The 21978-nt window shown below is 37.8% G+C and overlaps 1 protein-coding gene across 1 annotated transcript in view; it reads right to left on the bottom strand.

Annotated features, from left to right (window-relative positions):
* Nucleotides 1-21978, bottom strand: part of EPHA6 (EPH receptor A6) — a gene marked incomplete at both ends in the record, with an annotated part of 502842 nt that overhangs the window by 132536 nt on the left and 348328 nt on the right. The window contains one exon of the mRNA XM_084267717.1: nucleotides 18542-18666. Within this exon, the coding sequence (XP_084123843.1) occupies nucleotides 18542-18666 (125 nt within the window). The remainder of the gene's footprint in view (nucleotides 1-18541; nucleotides 18667-21978) is intronic.

Raw genomic sequence — 21978 nt, 5'->3', positions numbered from 1 at the left:
AGAGACGGAGACCAGCACCTAAGGGACTTCACTATACAATGTAATAGTGACAAGCCATTTCCTTTCCCCAGACTACCTTGCTGCTTGAAATCAACTTCTAAGCATTTGACAATGAACTGAACTGCTGGAGAAACTGCAGAAATAAAGTTTCAGAATAATTTAAGTGGAACTGCAAAAAGAAATAGATTCCTTCAGAGGAGGATAGAAATGGAAGCTTTCTCAAAAATTGGTGAGACTCTCCGAGATCCAATGAAAAGATTGACTCCCTGAAGCCTGCAGAACAAGGCCAGTGGCAGCAAAGAACTGGGAATGACTTCAGAATAAAACATCCTGAGCTATATCTGTTATGCTCTGTTTGATAGTACAGCCTAACTCCTGCTTGTGTAAAACGTAGCATTCGGGGTACAGCACTCCCTAGCCAAGGACGTGGAAAGACAGTTATCAAATATTATTTATTATTTTTAGTTGACCAAAAAGAATGAGTGTGATAAGGACTGTAGTGGTAACAGTCAACAAAATGTGTCCCTCTGTCCATGTGGGCAGGCTGTGGCTAACAGCAACTTCCTGAGGGGCAACTGTACTGCTCGTCCCTTCTGGGCAGTGGAAGGCATCTGAGTAACCTCCAAGGGTTGTCTACCTTGCTCACCCCTCACCACTTGCGTAGGGGCTGCCTGCAGGAGGCCCTGAAGGGTCCTATTTTTGTGCCCTCTAATATAATTTCTTCTGTCCTTTCTGCAGCTTCTTATGCCATCCATCACACAGTCCTAAAACTGATGTCTAGTAGTACACAATCATAAAAGTAATAATGCTGTCATATGGGAAATGGGGTAGGATTTGTTATTACGAGTGAAACAGGCAAAAGGGAACCTTCCACCTTGGTGTGGTTGGGAAGAAAAAGCTTCAGAAGCCTGATTCTGAGGACACAGTTGCTCAAACTCAAGACAAAATGATTAATAGCTGGAAACTTCTTACTGTTTTACGTGAATGTTTCACACAAAGAAATCAGCCTTTTTTGGACTGGATTCATACATAAGTCAATTCTCCACAGAGTGAATAATGCTTTGCTATTACTCCTTTCTCATGACAATGACAAGGTCTGCAGCCAGACCTTTCCACAGAGACACGCAATTTGAGGTTGATGGGGGTGGCTCTTGAGGCTGGCCACTCCTGCTATCATCTTTCCCAGGGTGTTTAAAGTTGGTTTCAGTATAAAATGACACAATTTTAGTCTGCAGAGAAGTATGTCTTATTCTTCCCACAGAATATATGCACTTACTTTAGCGTGGATTTGGAGTTTAAAAGGTGAATTTTAAACTGTAGGACTTGGATGGATTTCCTGGATGTTTATTTAGGCTTTGCAGCCTGTAAGAGACCAGTGCCTAAGTGCTTTAACCAAGTCATGCTTTTATGTTGTGGAAAAATGTACACATATATCAGCCCTCCTACAGTGCACCCTACTTTCCATTGAAAGGAAGCACGGTTTTGTGGACTAGGAGGAGCCACAGTATGCTCTGTGATAGATCTCTTTCCTGATCCTTGGACTAGGATCAATCAATGGGAAATGTCAAGGAGTATATCTGTTCCGCATTTCCTGGTAACTGCAGAGGACTCCTACAAAATCTGTACAGGAAAGGTTTCACTGATATGGCTGTATTTTCCATTGTGAACAGTAAGGGAGCTGTTGGCCATTATATGCAGCTCATCAAGTTCATATAAAAGAAGTACAAGAAATGCTCTGGTCCTTCACACTAGTATCAGAGTGGGATTTGTGATTGTAAGATAGCATAGGACTCACAAGAAGCAGTTCTGAGAACAGAGGCTGAGGGTTTGAATATAAGTTAAAGATGTCTATCTAATATAATGTAGTAATATAACTACTAATGTGAATTTGATATGAGGTCATTAATAAAACTTCTTCCACAGCCTACTGCAAATTTATCTTGGTGAAAATCTCTAATTAAAGCATGAATATAACCGAAATGACAAGTGATGTCTATTTTATTACACAATGTAATACAGAGCCTATGACTAGCTTATACAGATTTCTATTATGAACTTTGAAAATTCTATCTCTAGGAAATTGTATTTTTCTTATTGTTTGTGTGATATTTCTCGTTAGCCGATTCAGTTCTAATGATGACAGACAGTGTCCATGACATCCATGACTGTCCATGATAGTCTGGCCTGTGCATAAACACAAGCACCTTTCAGGCCTCTTTCCTGATCCACCTCTGAATGATCATCTGAACCTTTATCTATCCTAATTTTCTACTTGCATTTATAGTCAAGACTTCTTTTCATATCTACAGGAAATAGACTGTCAGAATGGAAGTCACAATGGTGCTAATGGTCTAAAACTAGACAAACCTATTTAATGGAGTTAACAGCATCAGAGTATAAAAAATAATGAAAGGCTTCTGCAATGCACCATAATAGCTGGATCTGTCCCATCAACATATGCTTTAATGAAACATTTCCATTGTGTGACATCATCTGATGAAATGACAGTTCTTCATTACGCCTCCCTGAAAGTACCTACTTTATTAATGAGTGTCAATTTTACTGAATATCCAGATGTTACATTATCATGATATTACCCTTTTTTCCTGTGCTCAAAGGGAAGGGGATTCCCTCTGATGACATTAACATTTGCAAACAACAGATGAGCCACCATGTGCCACACCTGTGCGAACATGTTGCACTCTAAATTGATCCCCACCTTACTTCAGTGGGAAACAGCACAGAAACGAAGACTCTGGGCACATCTATGAAAGAAAATACCGATAAAGACTAGGTGAAATGTGTTGACCTTTTGTCAGTTTAAACTTACACTGCAATCAAAAAGCCTACATTCTGATGCTATGGGTGTGAAAAAGTATATATAACTACAAATGTTTAGAGCAATAAAAGATTAATGGAAATAAAAGCTGAAATTCTGTATTTTGCTTATAGTGCTCAAACAGCCTATAAAAGATTAACTTTACCAGTAAAGGACTGACAAAAATCCAGGCACTTACAGGCATAGGAATTTTTCACCCTTAATATTTGAGCGAGAAAGAGAAATATGGCTCTAATAAAAATCACATCAGTCCTTATTCCAGCAATGGAAAAAGATAACCAAATATAATTTTCTATCATGTAAAATATACAACGGGAGCTCCAGGTATTACCACTCTCTTGCAGTTTACTCTGCCTCTACCTTATTTTATGAATGACAGTCAAGTATTCAGTTCATTGAGTCCCATGAGTAATTGAAAAGCCTTCTTAAATTGACACTGGGGAAAGGGTTTTCAAAGGCTCTGCCAGCTGAAAACATACTTGTTATGTACCTACAACTTCCAAATATATGTGTTTGGAAAGAATCCAGGGAGACCGTAACTGAATTTACTATCGACTGCTTGCAAATACATTTTCTGCTTTATATCTATTGTCCTCCAACACAAAATTCTGTAGTAAAGCCATATAATCCTGCTTAGCCTTTTCAGAGCACTATCACTTAAAAGAAAGAAACACTAATAGAGATTCAATCTATATACCACAGGGACCAGGTCATTCTCCTGTGCACTAAAGCACAATGACAAAGCCGAATAAGTACCACATTAAAGTAAAGAAGATTTGGAGTTCCATGAATCAGACATCATCGATGTTTAAATAAAATCACCAATAACCAATAACAGCCCTTATGAGATAATTTGGTCACCTTTTTCCTCTTTCCTGGATACATCAGGCTGAAGTATATACACAATATGACTTACAGAAGCAGCATCATTATTTTAAAGGAATGGCCACAATTCTGGAAGATAGGAATTTTCATTGATTATAGCTCTGGTCCACTGTGAAATGAAATCTCCAACCTCTTTCTTAATTTTGTCATGGACTTAGGTATGATGCCACTTAAAGAGTCAGCTGAACTTTAATGTTGTGATATACATTAGAATAAAACAGTAGGCAATTACTAGGTATAGTCACTATGTGATCGATCAGTTTAAATATAATCTATTAAATACAAATAACAGCTGTGGAGTTTGTACTTCTTTCTGTGTTTGCCAAGAAAACCATAGCCCCCACAGCTCTAATTTATGGAAATTGTCTTTGATTTATATTGCCTATATTCCTCTCACAGTTAATTTGTCCAAATAATTATCAAAAACTATTTTCTTTCCTTCCAATAAAATATTTCCATAACACTATTTCTGAATGCCTATTGCCACATGTCAGATCTTTCCTCTCATCCAACATAGATTGTTTTTGATGAGGACTAATTACACGGAAATTGGTAAAATTAAATACAATTGGGAGACACTGTCTTTGTAGGTTTTTTAACTAATTTTGTGCATGATTTTCTCTTAGGGGACTATTTTGACCTATAGTATAGGTATTAACATAAATGTCAGCAGTACTATTTGGAAAATATTAAAGAAAATATAGGTTCAAAAATATGCTTGTAAAACTAACTCCTATTTGATCACGATATGATCAATAGGATTAGGTAAATTCTCCTTGCAGAATGAAGTGATAAAAAATTACAGTAATAGAAATGATAGTCAACATAATCTTCACATTCTTTAAAAAAAACCCAACCAAGACCCTCCAAAAATCTTGTACCTTTGGTTTCTAGGTCACCAGCAAACTTAGAGAAAATATTGAAAACTGATTACAAAGATCTGAAGATCAATCAGAACCAAGAGGAAAACTCTGACAGGAAGAAGTAGGACCATAGAAAAAATTTCCAATGGCTCTAGTATTTTCTTCAGAGAAAAAACCTGCAGCATTTTAAGGTGCCAGCCACTTCAGGTTGTAATCTTCTCCCTTCCCTTCTTGACCTCCCTTGTGATTAATCTGAGATGTAACTGCTTGGGGAGCTGAAATACTAATGTGTGCTTTACCTGTTTGGCCTTTCAATATTTTGTATTTTGATTGCCTGTCAGTCAGCCCATCGCTTTTTCTATACATAAAGTGAATCTGTCAACAAGAAAAGGGAAAGAACAAATAACCAACCATAGAGAAAATATGGAAAGGTCAAAACCCAGCCAAGCCTCATTCTAATTGCATTATATACCTGGAAAGGCAGAAATGAGTTTATGTGTAGTGAACCATGAAAACCATAAAATTAAATGAGGATACAGTTACTCTAAAGCAGTGTTAACATTCTCGATAGAACAATGAGGTGAGAGGTGGGCAGAGCAAAAGCTGTACAGTTACCACAGTGGGCCAAACAGGAACACCAGGTGTGAAGGCAGCAAACAGGACACTGCTGATCGAACTGACAAGGAAATTAAATTGAGAGGAATAAAAAACAGGTCTGTGCCTTAAGTTGGTGACGGAACAGAATGCAATTCAAAATATAAGAAAGGGAGCTGTGGAACATGGCTTGAATTGTCAGATAAGTGCAGATATTCAATTCTTTTTAGCAGTTATGGCTACTCTGGTAACATTTTTTTTGCTAATTAGTTCTCCTATGAAAGCTGGTGCCTCATGGCTTACACAGATACGCTCTTCTCTGGGTAAAAAACTGGCTGGCTGGCCGAGCCGAGGAATGGAGTTAGATCCGGCTGGCAGCCGGTCACAAGCGGTGTTCCCCAGGGCTCAGTCTCAGTGCCACACTTGTTTAATATCTTTATCGATGATCTGGAGGAGAGGATTGAGTGTTCCCACAGTAAGTTTGCAGATGACACCAAATTGGGTGTGAACGTCAATATGTTTGAGGGTAGGAAGGGTCTGCAGAGGGACCTGGATAGGCTGGATCAATGGGTTGAGGTCAACTCCATAAGGTTTACTAGGCTCAGTACCAGGTCCCACACTTGGCTCACAACAACCCCGTGCAACACTACAGGCTTGGGGAAGAGTGGCTGGAAAGCTGCCTGGCAGAAAAGGACCTGGGGATGCTAGTTGACATCCAGCTGAGCAGAGCCAGCAGCGTGCCCAGGTGGCCTAGAAGGACAGTAGCATCCAGGCTTCTATCAGGAACAGTGTGTCCAGCAAACCTAGGGATGTGATCCTGCTCCTGTACTCATGCTAGTGAGGCTGCACCTTGAGTGGTGTGTTGAGTTTTAGGTCCCTCACTACAAGAAGGACATTTAGCTGCTGAAGCACGTCCAGAGAAGGGCAATGAAACTTGTAAAGGGCCTGGAGCACAAGGCTTAGGAGGAGCAGTTGAGGGAACTGGGATTGTTTAGTCTGGAGAAGAAGAGGCTGAGGGGAGACCTTATCGCTCTACTACCCAAAAGGAGGTTGTAGTGAGGTGGAGGTTGGTCTCTTCTCCCAAGTAACTAGTGAAAAGACAAGAGGAAATGGCCTCAAATTTTGCCAGGAGAAAAAGTTATCAGGAATTGAAACCAGCTGCTCAGAGAGATGGTGGAGCTCTGGAAGTGTTCAAAAAACCTGTAGATGTGGCATACCAGTTTTTAGATATGATGTTAGGTTGATTCTATGATTACATGATTCTAAATATAATTTACCAATGAAAACCTCTGCACCAGTACCTCCAGTATCTCCAGGAGTCTTTATAACTTCAGCATATAAAGTTGCCAGCCTCTCTGGTTGTACCTAAAGAGTTTTCTTACTGTCTTTTCTACTTCAGAATGAGATAATAAATCTAATGACAAATACAGCTTAACAGGGAACAAATGCAATCCTGCAAAATTTGAAGATTGGAAGCTTTCTGTGATTTTCTTTGTTGTGAAACAAGGCCAGAGAACAATTAATATGCAGCCAGTGGGCTAATTCCCAAGTCATTCATTTGGTATATAAGATTCCTAGTTCAAATTTCTGCATCTGGTCTGATCCATGTCACTTCAGACCCCACATAAGCAGCACAGGTTCTTTTTCCCTATGCTCACCTTTAAGACTCCCCTAGAGTCCAGAAATGTGCAGATTAGTAGGTTTCTGAATTAAGCACATTTGCCTCATTACATTTTACAGCTCATGGACTTTTCTTCTGTGAATTTGCGTGATTATTTTTTTGAACCAATTTCGCTTGTGGCTTCCAAAATATCCTCAGGCAACAAGCTTAATTAGAAACTGTTTTTAAAAAAATCTGGGTTTTTTTCCTGTTTTAAATATGTTTCTTGATGATTTCATTGAATATATTTGTCAATAAGAAATAGAAAATAGTCATGAATATCAGTGATTTGTTTAGTCAAACTCAATATGTATATGTATAGTATAGGAAGAGTATTTCTATTTACAGATGGAAAGAAGGTCAATGGAGAATGACACTTTAAAATTGAAAATACAAGACCCTGGAAGAAAAATAACTAAAAGGGACAACTCATGTGAAAAAAAACACCACCTTATAATGTAAAAAGCCAGAGTCCAAACACCTGAAGGCCTCTTAGTTACTGAGACATACAGCAGGCACTCTTCTCGTGTCTAACATTATCAGCATTACTAAAATCATAATAATGCTGTACAAACAGAACTGTAGCATTCCTTGGCAGAACCCAAAATTTTAGTTCCCCTATTTCACACTGAATTGTGAAGACATTTTTAATGTAAAGAAGTATCTTAAAACTGAAGTGGAATTTCAATGCAAGAGAGTGACATCTTTTTTCAGAAGACTCGTGCAATGATGGTGACGTGCTACAACAACGTAGCCAATGCTCTATTTTGATAAAAAAACCTCAACATATTTTCAAAGCTGTAAAATTCAAATAAATCTACCAATCCTAAAAGTGTAGTACAGCACTGAGTCACCTACACAAAACCAATCTCTAACAGTGCTGATGACAAAAACTGCTTAAATTGCCTAATTTAAGAACCCTTACAATATCCACAGATAGGTCCAGGAGGATTTTGATTGAGGTTTCTGTTCTGTGATGGACATTTTTCAGGTTTGTAACCCTTTGCTATAAAATTTTAACTGCTGTATGTAATGACTGCATTTTTAAGAATGCCCTTGTGATAACTAGGTAATTTATTAAAAAACCTCTCAAGGCAACAAGCCTTAAAAACTTCTTTTCACAATATGTTTCAGCCTCTCAGGGTATTAGGACAGGTAGAGTGACTGGGCTGATTTTGAGATTGGTATTGGTTTGAGCCTAGCTTGAACCTTCTACGTAAATGTCTTTTATGCTAGAAGAGCAGACTAATGTACAGTTTCCTGTTTTCATTTGCTACTGAATACTTTCTACCTGGCAAATGAAGAAAAGATCTTTTGGGACAGAAAATAGCTTGGAAACAAGCCTTACTCAAAGCAAAACTACCCATAGCTGCTTGCTTGGTGCGTAGATAGACATAAGAGCTATTAACTGAGGTTCAGTGGTATTAATAAAGCTATACCTTTTATTTAAGTTAGCAAAAATACCCACTTCTATAGATGGTACTGATTCAGATTGTTATTGTGAATGTGGAATAAATGACTGAAGTCATTAGGATTAATTTAAATCTACATGATTGTTATATGATACCAAGTCTTTCACACTGCTACCTGTGTATACAGAGTTCTTTGTGACAGCTACTTTCCTTTTCAGAAAAAATCAAAACTAATGTAGAGAATGCGAATATAGATTTCAACACCATACAACAAGAATCAATTTTGGAGGAAGAATTTTGGCCCTAATATACAAACTCTGGCACTAGCTAAAGTTTGACTTCAGTCACTCTAATAAAATAACAAATGAGAGGGGAGAGGAAACCTGCTGATATATATACAGGGACAATCCTTTGAGCCTGTGTAATGTTTTTCATTATGCAAATCTCTTCAGATAAAAACATATCAATAGCTATTGAAAAGTCACTGAAATATCACAATCTTTGTGTATGTGTGAGCATGTGTGTGCATTTTTTTGTGTTTCAGCGCAGGCAAACAGTAATTACATTATCTTGTAATGTTAACTCAAAAAGGATGAATTAATCTCTGGTGTCATATATTGCAGATCCTGGTATTACATCAACAACAAACACATTGTATTATTTACATTTATGTTCTTTTCAAAGACCTCAGTGAGCTAATAGAGGAGTATAAAGCAAAAATAGAAATCTTTTTCCAATTAGTTAAACATGAATTTCAAAGGACAAAATAAACATCTAACACGAAAACTAAAATGCTGGTTTTATACTTTCAAAACTGACAAAACAGTTTTGTTCCTATTTTTGTATCAAGGAAGTGCCTATTTCCAGTTTAGCTAACTTCAGCAGAAATAATATTTCTGGAGTTGGCAAAACCAAACAAAAATCTGAAAAAAATTGAAGACATTACAGACAGGTGACAACTGCTTTTTAAAAAGAGATAGCTGTCCCAGTCACTAAAGCATTGCCACTGTGGCAACATATGTTAGTACTTCTAGTACATGCAAGAAAACCAGATAGTTTGTGCAAGGTTGTTGCAAATAAAAGATGCATCAACCTGGTGAAGTTCCTACAGCAACATAAACGGTTTTATGAGCAGCAGGTGACTTCCTGCAAAAGACTCTAAAGCTATTAACAGCTTGGTAAGGAGCACAAAATTATATGTTGCTAACTCTGTCTCCCTGACAAAACATCAAGAAAGGGCACTTTGAAACTAATAATACTAATACATCGAAAAAAACCCCCAAGACCCAAACAAAAACCAACCAGAGTAGGTGTACATTATGTTTCTTTTCTCAACAAACTAAACATTCATGATTTTATTAGGGTAAAAACTAACAAAACTACATGGTAGTGACTGAAAAACACACCCTTTCTATGAATTCAAGTTGTCTAACAAAATCATGCTAAGTGAAAAGCTTTATTTAATAGACTGCAAACTGCTTATACTAATATTAAACACCTTTTGTATGTAGATGTTCCTCGAGTCAGAGGAGCTGTGCACCAGCAGGCTGCTGTCTAGATCACTGGAAGAGGTTGCCCAGAGAGGTAGTTGATGCTCCATACCTGGAGACATTCAGGGTCAGGCTTGATGGGGCTCTGAGCAACCTGATCTAGTGAAGATGTCTCTGCTGCAGGGCAGTTGGACTAGATGACCTCCAAAGGTCCCTTCCAACCTAAGGCATTCTATGATTCTACGAAATAGTACATTATAGTCACATGAAAATGGAAAGGCTCTCCTTAAAGGAGTTTCCTCTTTGCCTTTGGATTTTTCTCCCTTGTCTCAGAATGATGGCTTTGGGGCATCCCTACTCAATAAAAAAGAGGTTGCCTGTATTATACAGTCAGTGTCTTTGACTCCCTTTCAGTGTGAAAAAAGTGTTAAAAGTGGCAAACAAGTAACAATCTGTCCTTCTTCATGGTTAGTTGGCATTTCCACTGGAGTCTCAGAGCTCTCTCTGCTTTCCCCCTCAAAAGGAATATGTGTCATTTTACTGGTATCTCCCCCAATACCTCCTGATTGCAGGAAAAGCTGCAAGTGAAATGATACCTCGTAGTGGAACATCCCTTCATTTAGACAAAGACACACGTATCAAACTAAATACATCTTGATTTAATATGTGAATCCACCTTTATGGTTGTGAAAGAACAATCTATGAGCAGTAAGCAGTTGGTGTAGTCTGAAAACACTGTCCTAGCTTAAGATTTAAAATAGCTTGAAGTCATAGATGAAGACTTTTGGGAACTTTTAAGCTAGTTCTTACTTTAAGAAGGTCTAAAGGAACCATTCTGACAGGCTTTAGGGAATTGCTGATCTGGCATTGCATTTAACTTATAAATAAGGAAATTATTTTTGCTTACATGACCACCTTTTGGGAGATACACTGGTTACATTTAGATCACTGGTCATGAAACTCACCATTCTTTTTGTAAAAATATGTCAAACGTTCAAACAAAAAGTTCGGCTCCTGAAGGTCTGTTAAAGTACCTGAGGGAACTGCACTCTAACTTCAGATACTACTAAAACCTAAAGTGCCTAAAATCAAAAGTAAACTGAAACCAGTCAATAACAACAACAATAATAATGACAACAACAATAAAATGTGTTTTAAGTTGCGAATTTGTTCTCTATTGCATTAATTCAGGATTAAACATGTTAAACTTCTTACTATTTCCTTACGTGCCATTGATATATTCTCTCTGAAGAGACATAATTTCCTTTTATGGCATCTTCATCAAAATCATCTAAAGTTTGTTCCCAGAAGTGAGCTGAAAGTTAGTGCAGCATGAAACAGATGAATCTGATTTTTTGACCTTGCCTACTTGTGTACTTAAAACGAACAGCTGATTCCTGCAGTTAACATTATTACTCTTACTGTGTCAGTAAACTATTTTTAAAACTAGCATTTCTGAAGTTCAAAGGCTGAATGGCTACAAAAATGGATTAATAATTCCTTTTACTAGGAATTAATAATTCCTTTTACTAGGAATCAACCCCTGCTATCAGTGGATTTAGCTTTCATTAAGGTATGGAACTAGCTGTGTGGTGGTATTTGTCTTTTAATAGTTTGCATACCTCCTATGCCCATATCTTGGAAACGGTTTATTCAAAACCATTAATGGACTTTTACTACATTTGCACAGCTCTCCAAGCAGTTACTGGAATGAGCATTGTACATGCAATTTTCCTTGGGGAAAATGGTATTGGCTACGGCCAAGAACACAAGATCAGCAGAGACTGGACTATACTTTTTTAAAAATCAAATCTAGTAGGCTTGCTTAAACAGCATTATGCTGCTCATCAAGATTTTTTGGTTCAGCAGGAACGACAATAGTAATAGCTCTGTAAGCTACTTTATTATTAAATACAAAGGTTTAGAAGCTATCTCTAAATAATTGACGATAACGATTAGGAGACCAGCCAAACCAGGCACCTAATGGAGAAGGCCCAGCTCAGAACTTTTGATAAACCCTTTGCTGCAGGTAATTGATATTTAGAGGCCAGATTTCTTTTTCTCCTAACAGTAATTATATCAGTGTCATTAATAATGGCTGCTGCAAGGTCCTTAGGTTCTTTCCTGCAGGCAAAAATTATATCTGGTCAGAGAGTCTCATAATTATTCATTCTCGTTTTCAACAGTTCTGAGACCTATTTTTTCCCTCTTTTAGAATCTAAGGCTTTTACGGTTCTTCCCTTGGGAAACTAGGCTAATAACAGCAGAATAGGAAAACTGAGAAGCTTGTTTAACATCACTTACTATACTAAAATAAGTTAGGAGATTTCATTTTAATGATTATCTCCCAAAGCACATTTGTAGTGATTATTTTTTAAAAACATTCACAAGACATGGTTCATTTCCCAGGAGCTCCGAACAGCCAAGAATGCCAGCGGCACTCCTTGGAGCCCTGGCGCCTTGCTGCGACATGCTGATCTGTTCCTGCAGCTACGGTCAAATACTAAGGTCTGCTTAATACTACAATCCAAAAGCTCTTATACCTCCAAATTACTCAATGTTCTTGTTTTTTATGAGAACGTGCTGAAAATGCAATGAAAATGTATTATTGCATGAGGTCTACATTTCTTGCTTCGAGTCATATCAGAAACGTTTTACTTGCAGGCAGCAGATTGCTACTTACGCCTGAAATAATTCAGATAATTGAAAAATATTACAGGAGCAAAGTGTTCGTTTTCAAAGAGAATGATTAGCTAAAAATTGCCCAGCTGATCATTCAACACTAACCGCACAGTGCTTGCTATTTTACACCGAGTATACACCCTGACTGGCCAGATACCTGAAGTGATCACATGCTCATCCCTTTTGTTATAAGCTTTTTCCCATTCCACAACCCTGTCACTGATGTTGACTTGAAAATTAAGTCAGGACGCTTGCAAGGATATCATGCATGCTACGGTAGATACAGCAACAATGGAAGAATATGCCCAGAGAAAGAACCAGTACATGCTAACAATCCACAACAGTACCAAATGAACTCTGCCTGCTCATGAATAATATGACACGGTCTGCAGGCTCCCCTCAGCCTCATGTGGATTGGAGCTGGTGCATATATTATTTTTCATGATTTAAAAAATCTAACATAAAAGCAAAATCTGAACCAAGAAAGTAATAGCTGGTGCTTAAGGGAAATAGGGAAGTTGTAATGTAGCTGTGTCTGAAAAAATTTGATCCCTCTAACTCAGTTAAACATTATGCAAAACTGTAATTAAAGAGGTGGAAAGACAGGCAGTTTGGCTATTTAAGCAGTAGGGAGGTTGAGGGTCAATGAGCCTCACATATGCTATACGGACTTCAGAGAAAGGCGTAGGGCTATAGAAGAGAATGACTGACTTCACCTTTCCAAACTGTCACCCAGAAATTCCGAGGACTGTCTGATCTACACAACATGGCTTTTTATAAGAAATGTCTGTATCTTGTCTCATGTGAACAGGTATAGCTCCTGTTCCTTTAGGTTAGATTCCAGCTGATACTCAAGTAGGGTCAGGTGCTGCCTAAGCAGAACTGAATTCACCTGAGAAGATTATAATGAAATATCTCCTTAGGTGGAGAAGACACAGAGGAACACCTTACACTGGCAGTTCACATGAGAAAAACAGATGGAATGATACAACCCAGCACGTGCGTGAAAGTGAGTTTCATGCGGTCCTAGGACTGCTGGGACTGTACTATTGCTGTTCTTCAGCAATAGTCTTCAGTGTGATACTGAACATATCACAAGATCATCTGTTCCTCAATAAGTGTGGAAAAAATGGCAAGGATACTGTGCATGCACCCAATGCCACCTCTTTTTTCTTGCAAAATACAAAGTATATAATCTATCGCACGTGTACACTTGTATAGCTCTGAAATAGAATGTTGCACATATTTCTAGACAGATCAAATTGTTTTAACCTGCAGAATGCTATTGTAGGCAAACAATTTTTAAAAACAAAATTAGTTTCTAGTTTATAATTTCCATATCAATTTTTGTAAAAATAATTCTGTCATTCAAAAATTACACATCAATAGTCTTAAATCTTCATATTATTCCTACCAAGCCCTTTACCTCAAGGTCTCTTATGACAGTTTAGAAGTCAAATTCAGGATGGCTCATTTTAATTCATATTAATGAACATTCAATGAAATAGCAATGCTTGTTTTAATGTTAGATTTTAAGAAGGAGTGACGTTACTCATATAAGTTAAGCAAATAGAGGTGTAGACTGATAGAAAAATTAACAAGGTCATACTGCTTGCTAATTCTTTAAATGTGGTACTTCACCTGCTTCGTCAGCTCTTCATCTCTTTTTAAAATCTCATTGGAAAACTCATTTCCCCCTTGCCTCTACAACTCGGTTATTTTCTTTTTTATTTATTAATTCAACTCTAAATAATACTGGAATGGAGGAAAAGTCATACCTGACATCCTACACACCCTGTCCATTCACTGTCACATGGAGATGGGATAAAATTTTTATGTGAAAACTGCCTGTATGTTGCAAATTGAGTCTGCCAATGACATGAAGTATTTTGTCAAAGGGATTTGGCTTTAGCGTAAATTTCATCAAAGACAAGACAGCGAAGACACATCAGCCAGTCCCTCCACTCTACATCCTGCCCCAAAAGATATTCTCTATTTGGAGATGTCATTGCACTACCTTGGGATATTGCTTGGGTATATTCCATTAAAATATCTTCTTTATAGACAGGCTTCCTCGGCTAATTATATGTTGTCTTGTGTGCGACAAAAAATATAATCCAGCCCGTGTATCTGGGCGATATGGGAGAACTTAATACAGTTGCTGATATGTATATAGCTTGCTATGCTTAATACAGCTCTTGGGAAGCATTTGATAATTAACTTCAAAAGTTTGGGTGAAAAAGGGGAGGAATAAGCATTTTTCAGTTCAGCTGCACAACCTGAAGTGCAGCTGGTAAGGTTTATATCCCCTGCGTACTGTGTCTCTTCTCCTCTGAGGGAATTCCTGTGGAAGGACTCAGCTTCATTACAAGGCTGTAACAAGGATAAATCTTACCCCAATCCTCCATCTGACTTGAACATGTGACCTTTTTGGTGAGAGGTAAATAGACTATGATGCCCTGGAACGTTTCAAAAAGTAAACGCTCTAGTCAGTGTCTAAGTAAGAGTTTTAAAGTATAAAAGAAAGGTTGATTACTACTAGCAAAGAAACTGAGATTATCTTGCTATCTGGAGTTTGAATTTTAAAGAGAAAGACAATACTGCCTATCAGAGATTTTTTTTAAAAGAACGGGGCTGTTTGTGTAAGATATTAAAGGATTATGGAATAGATAACAGATTGTAGAATAGGGCAGACATCTTGTATCAAGAGATAATTTGCAAATATTTAGTATCTATGAAGACTACAGAGAATGCCTATGAAGAAATGCTTTTCAGAATATATCTTTGAGCTCTAGGGTCAAGCATTTAATGGATTTCTCGTGTGTTGCTGTAAACACTCATTTATTGTCTAAGGTGACAATGTTGCTAATGGAATAATTTTCAGGATTCTTAATGTAGCCGAAATAAGGTATTTCAACTACAAGATCTCAACAGACAATATTACTTCAGGACTATGATATTCTCTCTCTGCTTGTATGACATAACTATTCAAGTAATGAAAAAATTTGTCTCTTTACTGTGACAAAAACTTGTAGCATCTTGGACTGAATGTCTAGGATATTCTGTTCTCATCATGGGCCAAGTCAGTTCTCTAACGGTGTCCTAATTCACCTTATGTTCACTGCATTTTTGGATGGAAAGATGCAGAACAACGTGACCTCTTGTCAACCAAGCACAAAAATATGAATCAGTGTGATCCTAAGTAAGGAACTAAAAATCTGTACAAACCATATAGAATTGGCTAACAGAAAATTTTGTTATTTTCTCATCTTCCTTTTTAGAGACAGATAGAAAGGCACACACTATTTTGTTAAGTTATGAGTTTGAGTATTTTGCAGCAATTAGCTGAAGAAATGCAGGTCACGTGAAAGGTGCTTTAAAGCAGAGAATCTATTGAGCTGCTTTATTATATTTTTTATATTAGTTTATGTGTTCCATACTTGTAGCTTATTGAGAGCCATGTATAACTTTCCTTTTCTATTTCTTTATTATACATATTTTTTGCAGAGAAGGTTTCATCTTTCAATAGTTCTCTGTGTGTAATTTGTATTACACATGAGTGCAAGTGTAAGTTCTAGTGTGAGGTATCCCTGCCCATGGCAGGGTGGTTGGAACTTGATGATCTTTAAGGTCTCTTCCAACCCTAACCATTCTGTGATTCTTGCATATTTAGCACAGTCGAGCCTCCTCTCCTTGCTCTGCTTTTTCTGGATATGCATGGGAAGATGTGTCTCTACATCCTGGGTTCACCACCACTAATTTATCTTACTTATAAAACTGCTGGAAGGAAACTGCCCCATTTTTTTGAGTGTTCATAGTAGTTTATTAGAGCCACTTGACTTCTGTAAGTTTATATATCTTTCATAAGACCTTGGGAGCAAGGACAAGATATGACTTCCATTTATGAGCCGCAGAATTCCTACTGGTTATAATTAAAAGCAAGCACACTCCCCTAGCGTGCTCCCCAGTGTCATCTCAGTAATTTTGCAAATTTCAACAAGGTATCTTATCAGAAATAGAAGTTCATACTTGAGAAATTTTAAAATCCTGCTGAGCTCTTTAGAGTTTCACAAAGTTAAGACTGACACAATCTGATATTCCACCACCCCGATTCTGTCACTGTTGCTGTGACTATAAATGCTGACATTTCCCTCTTTGAGTGATTATAATTTGACTTGCTGTATCTATCCCTGACGCACTTTTTCCCCCCCAATATACAAATCCTATTTGCATTTAGCCACTATACTTACACAGTACTAAAATTAGAAAGTACATTTCTTCAGTGCTACATAAATTTTTTTTTAATTTAATACTGTGAATCAGCAGACTGATTTCCAGTACTAGATTATTCATCTCTTCAATCCAGAATCTGGTCTCCAAAAGAGTTCTTCAAAGTCTGCCACATACCTATTCCTCTGCCCAAATATGGGATCTTCTTATTGCTGTTTTGGGCTTGTTCATCTTTCATTCTGTCTTTTACACTGCATTGCCAGAGACCTTGCCTGTTCTAACGCACTAACAAAAGCTGTATTCACGAGCTACGCATTTAGTCCAGCTAGTGACTTTGGGAGAAAATAACCCCTGTGCAACTGTACTATAAGATGCCAGCAGTTCATTTATCTCCTGACACTTAAAAAGGAAAAGAAGTTAAAAGATACTCCTCATGCATTATAAAAGGTGAAAACAGAAAATGGTTCTTTTTTGGTAGAAACAGACAGGAGTGGTTTAAACTATATATATCAAGGGGCTGTGAAGCCTATGTATCTGGTCTTGCTGCAAAACAGACAAGCCTAAGCAATACGTAGCTCTCTAAGAAGAGAGGCCATGTCACTCTGTACTGACAGATATTGGCAGATAATCTGCTGATAAAAGTTCTTTATAAATGTAAGCTTTATAATGTAACATCCATAGGAATGGTTTGAGTATTTGAAATTGTTCCTACTGAATAATACAATCCCCTGTTTAATTCACCTGGGTATGATTTTATTATCAGCAAACAAAACAGGTCATAATGTGGCTTACTGTGGTAATGTATCAAAACCTGAAGGACTTCTATTAGTGTAAGAAAGCAAGGTTTCTTTGCTTTGGCTAACAAATATTCTAAACAACCTGTCTTCTCATTATATCTGTACTATTTAAATTGTCTGTATTTTTTCCCAGTTTACTCGTTTTTTTTCTGCATCATTAAAGCTGCATAATCTCAACAGAGAAGTGCAGCCAAGGAAAAAGTTTCTCAGATATCTACAGAGCCTAACATACCTCAATCTTTCTGTCATGGCTTGGCTTATGTTTCTGTTCTTTGTGGTCTTCTCACAAATCCACTAGTTCTCTTGTGACTTTCAGACAGGGACAGAGAAACAGCAAGTACTGACTTAGCAGGTTGCTGTTTAAGGTATGGACACCAAAAAAATTCCTGCCTATGTCTCTAGAAATGAAGGCACCAATTGGTATTAAATTTTACACAGCAAGTGCAAGGCCCTGTAGCCAACTGGAAATGACAGACTATATGTTTTATGCTTTGGGAGAAGCAGGCTTCAAATTATGCTTTCAAAAGATGTACTTGCACCTTGTACCTTTACTTGTAATGCATGTTGTTGCCCACTTCTGTGTGAAATCACATAATTTTGACAGAATGCCAGAAATTTGACATGAGTGTCATGCAATTTCTCTCTTTTGTAGCCTTTCATAACCCTCTAAACAAGGCTGGTGTACTTTCATTTAAGTGCGGATTAGTGCTAAATAATATTGCAAAAAGAACTCACATTGACATTCCCCTTAATTGCACTGGTTTAGAGAAACTCTAATGTAAAGGTTTTACAGTCCATAAATCAAAATATGTTCAAGCATATGATCCATTTATTCACCTTCATAAATGTAGGTGCTATGAGATAGGTATCTACTGCCTGCCTGCTGCTCTACTGCAATCTGATGTGAAAGAAGACAGTCAATAACAAGTCAGAAGAAAACCAACAAAAAGTCAGTACAAAGTAAAACGTCTACTCATATAGCATTGTATACGGGATCAAGTGAAAAAGCTTAAAATAGGTTTTAAATAGTAAAAATACGAAACATATTGCTGTTTAGGATCTGAGTTTGGGTGATGCCGTGAGACCTACTTTCTCATAGTACTTGATCTCGTAGTCCAGAATGGCTCCATGGGGAAAGTCCGGCTCTTGCCAGGAGAGGGCAATGCTGTTTTGGGAAGCCCAGTCCTTCCTTACCATACCTATCAAGGAGGGTGCTGAAAGGGAAAAGGATAACTAAGGGTTAAAGACGAAGCACACTGTTTATCCTTTCAACCTACTATCTTAGGATACCAACCCGAGGTAACTTTGAGTGACCTCCAGGCAGAAAAGCATGACAGATGGCAATTCTCAGGGAAACCATATAACCTGGAATTAATGTCTCAAGTCCATACCAGGAACTCCTTTGTTAAAGTGCAGACCTGCTTCTGAAAAATGGCTGTAGACAAAAACAGTGAACGAACCGCCTGTGCCGGATCCCACTGCCGGCTGTTGCGCTGCTGGCTCCAAGGACGTTGTGTCCAGAGCAGAATCGTGTTTCAGAGACAGTAAATAATAAATTCAAGGTAATCTGCATTAAATGTCATAATTCGACTGTATAAAATGTGCGTTTGGTTTAGTCTTTGGGGTAAAATAAAGCCACGCAGCTTAAAACAGATGCAATCAATCCTGTACCTGCTCGCTGGGTTGGAGCAAGGGCATTTTCGCCTGTCAGTGAGGTAGCTGTGCGCATGGAAGAGCTGGCTTGTTGGGAGGGGGCCAGTGGCAGGGATTGGGTCATGGGCAAACCGTAAGGGCAAAACTGTCCCCAAACCAACCTGCTGTAACTGAAATGGCAGGTCTGCAGCAGCGCAGCAAGTAGGAACCACTTCTAGCAGCTTTTGGAAGGCGCCGAACACAGAAGCCAAATTACCTCACTGTGGGGGTTAACTCATTCTAAGACACAGATTTTCTGCTCTTTTGGAAAAGAAGGTGTGCTGTTATCTATGCAATACTTCCAAGTGGTGCAAAAATTGCATTCTGGAAAATGATCTTTGCTTATTTTGTTAATCTGGTCAAGCACGTCAAGGAGGTCTAATATTCTCCAGACACTAATGCTGTTTTAATAGTATTGATGTACAGCTTTACCAAGTGTCACAACAAAACCCGTCATGTTGTTTGACAGTCCTGAAGACAGCTAAACTGGACAAACCAGCTACCATTAAAAAACAAAAAAGTTCTTCCAGTTCTTTCAGTGGTTCACAGCTTTTGCTATTTGTCTTTCCACTAACAAGTACCAGTTTACTAACACCCTCTCCCATTCCCCTCTATTATGAATCCTATTTAAACTCTTCTAAGCTCCCAAGGAGCTGTCTCCTAAAAATAACACATTTTTATGACTTCTTTTCTTGTCTTTTGAATGAAAGTGTATCCCTAGGAATATGAAATAAGAATGCCTATAAGTCACACCTTAGTTTTCTTTCCTGTAACTATTTTGGGAAGTTTGAGAAATGGAAACAATAAATAAATTCTCAAATGCAAACAAACACTAAAGAAAGCAAACCCAGTAGTTTTCCTTTGAAAAAAGGGAAGCTCTACTCACAGTCATGCACTTAACAACCTCATTCTCTATGACAGTGCATTTACCCAAAAGAGAAAATAAACTTCCATCCATGGTCAATTCTCCCTGCGGTAACTATTCGGTAGTATACTAGTCCGGTTCTCTCCAATGTGAAAAAACCCAACCCAACATGTAACAGTAAATGAAAAAAACCTTCCAGAAGTATTAAATGGACAAAAGAGAGCTTATGCAGGAAACTGTTCTACACCTGTACTCGTGCCATTTTAACCACAGGTCTGATGCAAGGGAATAAGAGGAAAAAAAGAATTCCTGCTGTGCTGAGTAATGGATGAACCTATTTTTCAGGAAGTCTTTAAACAGCATAATGTAAGTAACTGAACAGAACAAAATGCAGTGAAATAAATAAAAAGCATTCACAGGTTCCACGGCAAAATGTTATCCCTGGGTATGTAGAACTGCTTCCTCAGTTAAAATGAAGTTTTTACTCTTGAAATTGTGGGTGAAGCTGAGCTCTTGTAATATTCCTCTGGGGCAAAATCAGCTACTCCAAGCAGGGATCAAAGATAGGTCTGTTTAAAGGAAAGTAGAAGCAAGCAAATGTAGATTTGTATTTGCTAAACGCTAATCAAAGACCTATGAGGGCACTGCTCATATAAATTTGTTTACTTTGTGTTGGTTTGAGTCCTTCATTGGTATCATTAGCATTCACTGATGCCAAATTAAGAAAACACAAAGTTAAACAGTAGATATAATTATGTTCTTAACCATTCCAGGCTTTTATAAATTACTGCTATTGCACTTCTTCAAATTGTGACTTAACCTTTATCAGCTTTTCATACGTACTGCATGTCATGTATTATTCTTTGGGTTCTGATTTCTAAATTGATACAGCAATTCATGAGCAGTTTCAGCCCGAGCTCACCACAGTAGCTTTCCATTTGAGGAAGCACATGTCAAAACACAATCCTGGTGCATCAGAAGATCCTCTCCGTTCAGTACAAGAAATATCCCAAGTTCTCTTCCTGGGAAAGAACTCACTAGCAAATTAAAGGAAGAAAATTACTTTAGTGCTCTCCTAAGCCAGCTGTGCTTCACCAGTATTTGAAACTGAAAGCCTCATGCAGCAAGGCTCACAGCACACCTGTAGCACTGTGCCAGCACTGCATCCTCTAAATCAAAATGTGGAGGAGGTGTGTACCAGCTGTGAATATGAAAAGCATCTTTGTGTTTGTATTAGGGTATGGGGCAAAAGAATTAAAAAGGTACTTTTTAACAAAAGGCCTCAGAAGAGCCACTACTAACTATTTCTTTTGTATTCACATGGATTATCCTTGTATTTGTCATACAGAAGTTACCTATGCACATCTCAGAGGAAATAATGACTTTTAGGAAAAGCACTCCAGTGAGAAATTTACCGTACAAAGAATCAGACAAATAAAGGCAAGTAATTAAGAGCTGCAGCTAGCTCAGTTTCATTTTCTTTAGTTGTGAAGTTGTACTAAAAGCAATACTTTCTGCAGAGAAATTTCAGCTTCTTGCTCGGTAGAGCAGACGTTATTTAGACACTAACGATCCTATCCATTTATTATTAAAGCTCTTTCTAACCAGAAAATTGTAAGATAGGTAAATCCTATTTGCCCGTTTATAAAGACTGCTCTAATGTTCCTATGATGAATCAATGGGAAGTTCTTTTAATTAGCTGTTTCAAATCCAGTAGCTGTGGGAGAGCTCTAATTTGGTTACCCAATGAAACCATTTAAAAAAAAATGCTTAGAAGCTCAGCACAGCTTTTAATCGCTTTAATGCAGCATTTTCGTACCATTGGTACTAGGCTGAAGGATGGTTTCTGGCTCTTGAGCTCAGCGCTGATCTCTGGTTTGTACCGAGGATTCTTTGCACCATCTGCTTTCTATGTTTCCCTCTACACTGTTATGAATTTCTTGAATTATGATGAGTCATCTACAATGCT

Source organism: Gallinula chloropus, assembly GCF_964237585.1.
Source record: "Gallinula chloropus genome assembly, chromosome: 1".
In the NCBI taxonomy this organism is placed as follows: Eukaryota; Metazoa; Chordata; class Aves; order Gruiformes; family Rallidae; genus Gallinula; species Gallinula chloropus.
This window is presented reverse-complemented; position numbering and strand designations above follow the sequence as displayed.